The 7,532-nt window shown below is 39.8% G+C and overlaps 1 protein-coding gene across 1 annotated transcript; it reads left to right on the plus strand.

Moving 5' to 3' along the window:
- The first annotated feature begins 1,414 nt into the window (after window positions 1-1,414).
- On the plus strand, window positions 1,415-2,490 carry LOC143850681 (uncharacterized). Its single transcript, XM_077359905.1, has 3 exons — window positions 1,415-1,620; window positions 1,893-2,183; window positions 2,259-2,490. Exons 1-3 carry the CDS (start codon window positions 1,415-1,417, stop codon window positions 2,488-2,490), a joined length of 729 nt encoding a protein of 242 aa, XP_077216020.1.
- The last annotated feature ends 5,042 nt before the right edge of the window (window positions 2,491-7,532 follow it).

Here is a 7,532-nt window from a genome sequence, read left to right on the forward strand (position 1 = left end):
TTCTGTTATTGCTTTGTAGCCTTGTGTGCTTGCGGGATTTATCTTGTACGTGTACGACGCTATCATGTCCTACGCCCAGGGTAGGGTTTGGGGCGTGACAAAAAAGTGGTATCAGAGCCTAGGCTTTAGGTCCTAGGTAGATCATTTGAACAAAAGATTTTGACTGTGAGATTTGGGAATTTAAATAAGGAGCATTTAGGAAGCATTTGACGGATTTATGTGTCTCGGGGACTCCTGAACAATACATGAGTCGGTCACGTGATCAAAACCATTTTATAGACTCAATTGCACCCGGAGACGCTTGGGAAGCATGCGAGTTTAGAATGGGTAAGAAGTTTAAGTGATAGATATTGGCTCCAAGTGGGAGTATTTTGTAGTGCTATATATATATATATATATATATATATATATATATGAATATAATATATGTATGTAATTTATTTTGTAGGCAGTTTTCTAATTAAGTGTTTTATTAGATTTATAGTATGGCGATCCGAGGAGGACGTGGTGGTCGTGGAAGTTGAGGAAACCGTACTAGAGCCCTCCATGACATTATTGGGGGACATCAGGATGGAGCTCCAGAGGAGCCAGTGATTCAGAAAAATCAGAACCAACGGGTTCAAGATGAGGAAGTTGTTCGGGAACCTCTGAATCAGGGAGACCAAGCACCAAATGAATCCTGAGGCACCTCAGCCTCAAGATGATATGGAACAAAAAATGACTGAGACGAGAAATTTTATGAGAGCTATGATTGGATTGGCAAACCAGCAGCGACATCAACCACAACAACAGGCTCAAGGACCACAAGTGGTAGGACAACTCCATCAAGTATTTTGGATTTCAGAATTAATGAAACTTACAACAAAAGTTTTCATGGAGTCGACTACGGCAAATGATGCCGAGTCATGGTTGGAAAATGCTGAAAAGGCCTTTAAGACAATGGGCTGTAATAGAAATGAGGACAATGTTAACTATGCTACTTATATGTTAGAAGGGAGAGCCCTTCATTGGTGGAAAGGGATTCAATGAAAGTATGAGCACCACTAAGGACCTTTCACTTGGGCGATGTTTCTCACCGAGTTTCTTGTGAAATTCTTCCATCGTAGTACTCTGTACCACATGCATCAAGAGTTCACCCAATTGGTGCAAGGAGATATGACTGTAGAAGATTATGAAGCAGAATTTGACAGACTAGCTCGGTATGTACCTTCTTTGGTACTCGACGAAGAAGCAAAAATGAATAAAATTGAGTTTGGATTAGCCATGTATATGAAGAAAGGGATAGTTGGGCGGAGTGGTATGACGACTTGGTGGAAAGGGCAAAGAAACTTGAGGCAGTTCATCAGGAAGCTAGAGCTCTTGCTCAAGCCAATCAGAAGAAAAGAAAGTGTGGAAAGTGAGATCAAATGAGGACATGCTTCGAGGGGATAAGCCCCGAATCAGCAAGCACCCAAACCTCCTGCTTTTAGAGAGCCCCGTGGAAAGCAAGGGAATCAAGGGGGTTATCAGAATAAGCCAACATCGGATAAATCATTTGCCTCCAAATGTGAACATTGTGGAAAGAACCACCATACTGAGACTTGCAGATGGAAAACTGGGGCTTATTTTCGATGTGGCAAGGTAGGCCACATAATTGCAAAGTGCTCACATGCAACGGGCGATGCCCAATCAGTTCAGAGGACGCCTACTGTTTGAGTTCAGACATTACAGACTCAGACCATTCAAAGTAGAGCTGCACCAGTTAATTCTCAAGGGCAGCAAAGGACTGACATGCCTCGTGTTCCTACACGAGCTTATGCCGTCACTCATTAGGACGCTCAGGCTGCTGGCACTGTAGTATTAGGTACTCTGCCTATCATGTCTTCTTATGGTTATGCATTATTCGATTCTAGTGTGAATCACTCGTTTGTTTCATCAACTTTTGCTACACTACATTCTTTGCCTAATTCACCTCTTGACTATGACTTGTGTGTTAGTACACCAGTAGGAAGAGAAATTGTGACTAATGAAATTAGTAAGATGTGTTCTGTTAAGATTGGAAATAGAGAATTATTAGCAGACTTCATCTTGTTGGAATTGTCCAATTTTGATGTGATTTTGGGCATGGACTGGTTGTCAACCCATTATGCTTTGGTGGATTGCAATAAGAAGATAGTAAACTTTGAAATCCCTGGAGAGGAGAAGTTTTGTTTTGAAGAGAGTGGAGCTCACTCTACTCATGTAGTTTTGTTTGCAATGTAAGCTTTTCGACTTCTTAGACAAGATTGTGAAGCATTCTTGGCATCAATAGTTGAGGTAAATGATAATGAAGTGAAGATTGAGAATATCCCTGTGGTTAGGGAGTTTACAGACGTATTTCTTGAAGACCTCCCAGGTCTGCCACCAAATAGAGAAGTTGAGTTTACTGTTGATTTAGCTTCTGGAACAACACCTATCTCTAAGGCCCCGTATCATATGGCACCTATGGAGATGGAAGAATTAAAAAGTTAGTTGGAGGAACTGTTAGAGAAGGGTTTTGTGCGACACAATGTTTCACCCTGGGGAGCACCAGTGTTGTTCGTTAAGAAGGAAGATGGAAGTATGAGGTTGTGTACAAACTATAGAGAATTAAACAAAGTCACCATAAAAAACAAATATCCGCTTCCGCGGATAGATGACTTGTTTGATCAGTTGCAAGGGGCATGTGTGTTTTCAAAGATTGACCTTCAATCTGGTTACCATCAGCTGATTAAATCAGAAGATGTTCCAAAGACAGCCTTCCGAACTCGGTATGGCCATTACGAGTTTCTTGTCATGCCGTTTGCACTAACCAATGCCTCGAAAACTTTTATGTACCTGATGAATAGGATATTTAGACCATTGTTAGATCAGTTTGTGGTTGTATTCATCAATGATATTTTGGTATACTCTAAAAGTCGGCCAGACCACGAGCATCATCTGAGGGTTTAGAGACAGAGAAAAGAGAAACTATTTGGGAAACTGAAGAAGTGCGAATTCTATCTTGAATCAATTTCTTTCTTGGGTCATGTGGTTTCTAAAGACAATGCGTCTGTGGACCCAAAGAAAATTGAGGCGGTGATATTGTGGAATAGACCGAATAATGTTGTTCTTAGTTTTCTAGGTTTGGCGGGATACTACCGTCGTTTTGTTGAAGACTTTTCTCCTATTACTGCCCCTTTGACCCTTTTGACACGGAAGGGAACAAAGTTTGTTTGGTCTGAGGATTGTGAGAAGAGCTTTCAGGAATTGAAGCAAAGGCTAGTCTCAGCTCCCACCCTAACTTTACCTATTAGCGGAATGGGATTCACAATCTATAATGATGCTTCGAAAAAAGGTTTAGGTTTGTGTTAATGCAAAATGGAAAGTGATTGCGTATGCTTCATGTCAGCTAAGACCTTACGAGGAGAACTATCCAACCCATGATTTGGGATTAGCACCCGTCGTGTTCGCTTTGAAAATTTAGAGACATTACTTGTATGGAGAACCATGTGAAATTTTTACCGATCATAAGAGTCTGAAATATCTTTTCACTCAGAAAGAACTGAAAATGAGACAGAAGCATTGGTTAGAATTGTTAAATGACTACGACCTAACCGTAAGCTATCATCCTGGAAAGGCTAATGCGGTAGCTGATGCTCTAAGTCAGAAGTCGTCTGTGAACTTGTCAACTTTGATAACTTCTCAAAAGCATATTCTGGAAGACCTCCGAAGAGTAGAAATAAGAATTCGTGCTCCAAACTTTAGGGCAATAATGTTAGCACTCCAAGTTCGGCCCACATTACAAGAAAGAATCTGAATAGTTCAAGAATCTGACTCAGAATTTTGTAAAATCAGAAGTAAGTTAGAAGAAGGATTTGAATCCAAATTTTGAATCCACAACGATGACACTTTAAGATTTGGAAATCGTATATGTATTTCGAATGACCCTTTATTTAAAAAATAAAAATTTGAAAGAAGCACACAGTTGTCGTTACTCTGTACACCATGGAGGTACAAAAATGTATAAGGACTTGAAAGAAAATTTCTGGTGGAACAATATGAAAAGGGAGATAGCCCAATATGTATCTCAGTACTTAACTTGTCAGGTAATTAAGGCAGAACATCAAAGACCACCCGGAATACTGCAACCACTTCCCATCCTAGAATGGAAGTGGGAGGAGATTGCGATGGACTTTGTGTAGGCTTTACCTCGTACTCCCCCGGGCAATGATTTCGCGTGCGTAATTGTGGATAGATTGACAAAGACCGCTCATTTCATACCCATTAGAACATGCCTGACGGAGGATTAGATATATTTCAAACTCGATCTATTGTCTATGTTTCATCTATCTAACCCATTTCCTAAGACATACCCAAGACTCGTGCAACCAGGTTCCTCACAGACTAAATCTAGTGGCTCTGATATTGTCTGGTTCTAGACTGCAGCCTTCATGCTTTTGTTTTTCCGCAGAAGATGTCTCTACACAGGGAAGGTGGGGATCTACACAAATAGCCCGAGAACTTTTTCTCTCCGCTTCTGGTGTGGGACCAACACACCCTGCTAAAGGAGATATAGCTTTGATACCAACTGTAACGACCCGAATTTTTACTGCACAAATTGTTACGGGCAACAAAACATAATTATTCCTGTAATTACACAGTGGAAGGTTAAAGTACATCCCGAATTTACAAAAATCCTAAGTATGACATATTTAAAATCTTTTTACATCTGAGGAGATTGACTAGGTTCATCATTTATGTATTTCCTCAAGTTGCTTTCTCACTTCTCATAACTAAGGTTCCTCATTGACAAATATTCCTGCATCCAAATTTTTAAATCCTGGTAGGAAAAAGTGGGTTAGGAGAGCCGGTATATAGAAGCTTCGACAAGTAGCTGAAATCAATAATAAGCGACAGTTCTATAAAAAATATGCAGTATTTGTATATAACATAATGTGAATTTAAAACTAATAATAATAGAATTTTTTATAGAAACAATTTAACAAGATAGTAAAACAAACAAACCATTTAAAGCCCAATAGTTTCCAACTCTTTCTATTTCTGAAGTTTCCTGTAACGATCTGTCTCACCCTCGTATTGTCCGTTTTGGACTTAGCCCGCTTCCTCTTTTGGGTAAGTCGACGGCTAAGAGATACAAATACGTCACACGAGAGAGACTATCTCATATTTACGTCTTTCATTTCTTTCATTTCTCATTTTCGTTCAAACTTTTCGTGCATATGAAATCCAACATTTTATTTCATTTTCCAGAATGAAACACATTTCATCATTTTGAAACAAATATGATTTGATATTTTCCAAATGTAAACGATGAATATTTGAAGTAAAACGGATAAGAAATATATGAATAAAACAACATATAATCATATCTCTATCACTTTCATTGAGAAAAGATACCAGTCGAGTTTAGCTATCACCTGCCTTATCAAACCTGAGAAGTGGAAATTTGAAGATGCTTGACCTTGAAGATGACAACGATCAGGGAGAAGTGATTCTCTTAGCCTTTTCCTTCTTCTCCCTCTCTTCGTCCCTTTTATTTTCTTTTCTTCCTTTTCTCTTCCTGGCTGCTCTATTTATAGGAAAAACTGAGGGGAATAGTAACATGTGAATAATTTTGTGCATACTAACTGTTATTTTTACCGGGTATTACATTATGCTTCAAGTGGGGTTACATCTGGAAGAACTCTAGTGATGCTCCTGTTTTGAAGATAGACAGCTGCAAAAATCGCTTATGCCCAAAACTTATTGGGCATGCCTTTGTCTTTGATCATAGATCTCGCCATCTCCATGACCTTTCTGTTCTTTCTTTCAGAAACACCGTTCTGCTGCAGTGTGTACGAAACAGTAAGTTGGCGATGCACACCTTCTTCACAAAAATTATTGAATTGAGAAGAAGTGTACCCGGTGCCATTGTCACTGCGCAGAGTCTGAATTTGACAGCCACTTTGATTTTCCACCAACTTCTTGAATTTTTGGAATGTTCTGAACACCTCAGATCTTTCTTTTAGAAAGTAGGCCCAAGTCATGCTAGAAAAGTCATCAATGAAGAGGATGAAATATCGGCTGTTGTCCAATGATGAGGATTTCATCAGACCACATACGTCGGTGTGCACCAGTTGAAATTTCTGTGAGGCAGCCATGCCTCGCTTGTAAAGAATGATTGTCAGTGCATCTTTTCGAGTTGGCGGCCTTCGCAGACACCGTTGAAATCGCAGATGGTTGGTAGATCCTTCACCATGGCCTTTTAGGACAACAACTTCAAACTTAATATTGCAGTGCCCAAATCTTTTGTGCCAGAGTGAAGTTTCCACACCAGCTTGTGAAGTCAATGACATTTCAGTGGTGTAGTTCCATTGAATAGGAAATGTCTTGTTCACCATATTGACACTGTTTATCTGTTTCTTGTGGGGATCAAGAATTGCACACGCGTTGCCTTCAAATAATAAAGAATAACCATTTGTCATCATTTGAGGCACACTAAGCAAATTCTGGGCTAGATCTGGAACATAAAGAACAACCTTGATGAATCTTTTGCCTTTGTTGGTATGAATAGCAACAGTTCCTTTCCCTTTGGATTCTACCAGACCTCCATTGCCCATAGTAACCGGTGCTTTGACAGTAGGATCTAAGTGGGTGAAGTAATTCTGGTTCTTCCCCATATGATTTGTGCAGTCAATAAGCCATACATCTTCTCTTTTTGCTGTCACTGCTTGACAAGCATAAAAGAGCTGGTTTCTTTTTTGTTGGTCTCAGAGACGCCGGCTTGTTGTGTTTGCTTAAATCTGCAAGTTTGGTCGATATGACCGAACTTCTTATAGATTTTGCATTGAGGCTTCCCTTTGTACCAACAGTTCTTGTCTTGATGATTGGTCTTTTTACAAACGCTACAAGGTGGGAATTTTCCTTTAATTTCTCCCTCATTGAAGCTGCTTGCATTGCCTTGCTTGTGAGCACCTCCTCTTTGATTTTTTTCCTCCTTTGTTGAGTGGAAATTTATTTTTGTGACTGATAGCTGAGTGAGATCTCGATTCTTCGATTATGTTGACCATTGCATCAAATTTTTCGGTTAGAGAAATTAGAAATTTCTCTACCACTCTTCGTCCCGTGATGTTGTCACCATAAGCCTTGATTTGGTTAACAACTTGAATAACTCTAGAGGACAAATCTTTGATGCTCTCTCCTTCTTTCATTCTAAGATTTTCGAATTCTCTTCTAAGAGTTTGAAGTTTAATGGCTCGAACTCTGACAGTGCCTTGAAATTCGTCTCGTAATGTGTCTCAAGCGTGCTTCGCCGTAGATGAATTCATGATTCTTGTAAAAATTCAATCTGAGATAGCTACGTAAATTTTCGCTAGTGCATCGGCATCCTTTTTGTGCCAATCCTTAATCGAAACCGTCACAGAAATTGGGGAGCTTTCCGACGATGTGGTCGTAGTGGTCGTGCTTTCCACAGTTTCCGTTTTTTCTTTTGACGCATCTGCGGCTTTTGGAATGTCGTTTTCCACTACGTCCCACAAATCGTAAGCTCGCAG

This window comes from Tasmannia lanceolata, unplaced genomic scaffold, assembly GCF_043159265.1.
Source record: "Tasmannia lanceolata isolate RefF3 unplaced genomic scaffold, GAP_Taslan_0.1 ptg000018l, whole genome shotgun sequence".
Taxonomy (NCBI): Eukaryota; Viridiplantae; Streptophyta; class Magnoliopsida; order Canellales; family Winteraceae; genus Tasmannia; species Tasmannia lanceolata.

Excerpts from the sequence above, each read along its gene's own strand:
- LOC143850681 (XM_077359905.1), top strand. The coding sequence starts at position 1,415 with ATGCTTCGAGGGGATAAGCCCCGAATCAGCAAGCACCCAAACCTCCTG. Across the intron at positions 1,621-1,892 it reads CTTATTTTCGATGTGGCAAG|TGTGAATCACTCGTTTGTTT; the intron begins GTAGGCCACATA and ends ATTCGATTCTAG. Across the intron at positions 2,184-2,258 it reads GAAATCCCTGGAGAGGAGAA|ACAAGATTGTGAAGCATTCT; the intron begins GTTTTGTTTTGA and ends TCGACTTCTTAG.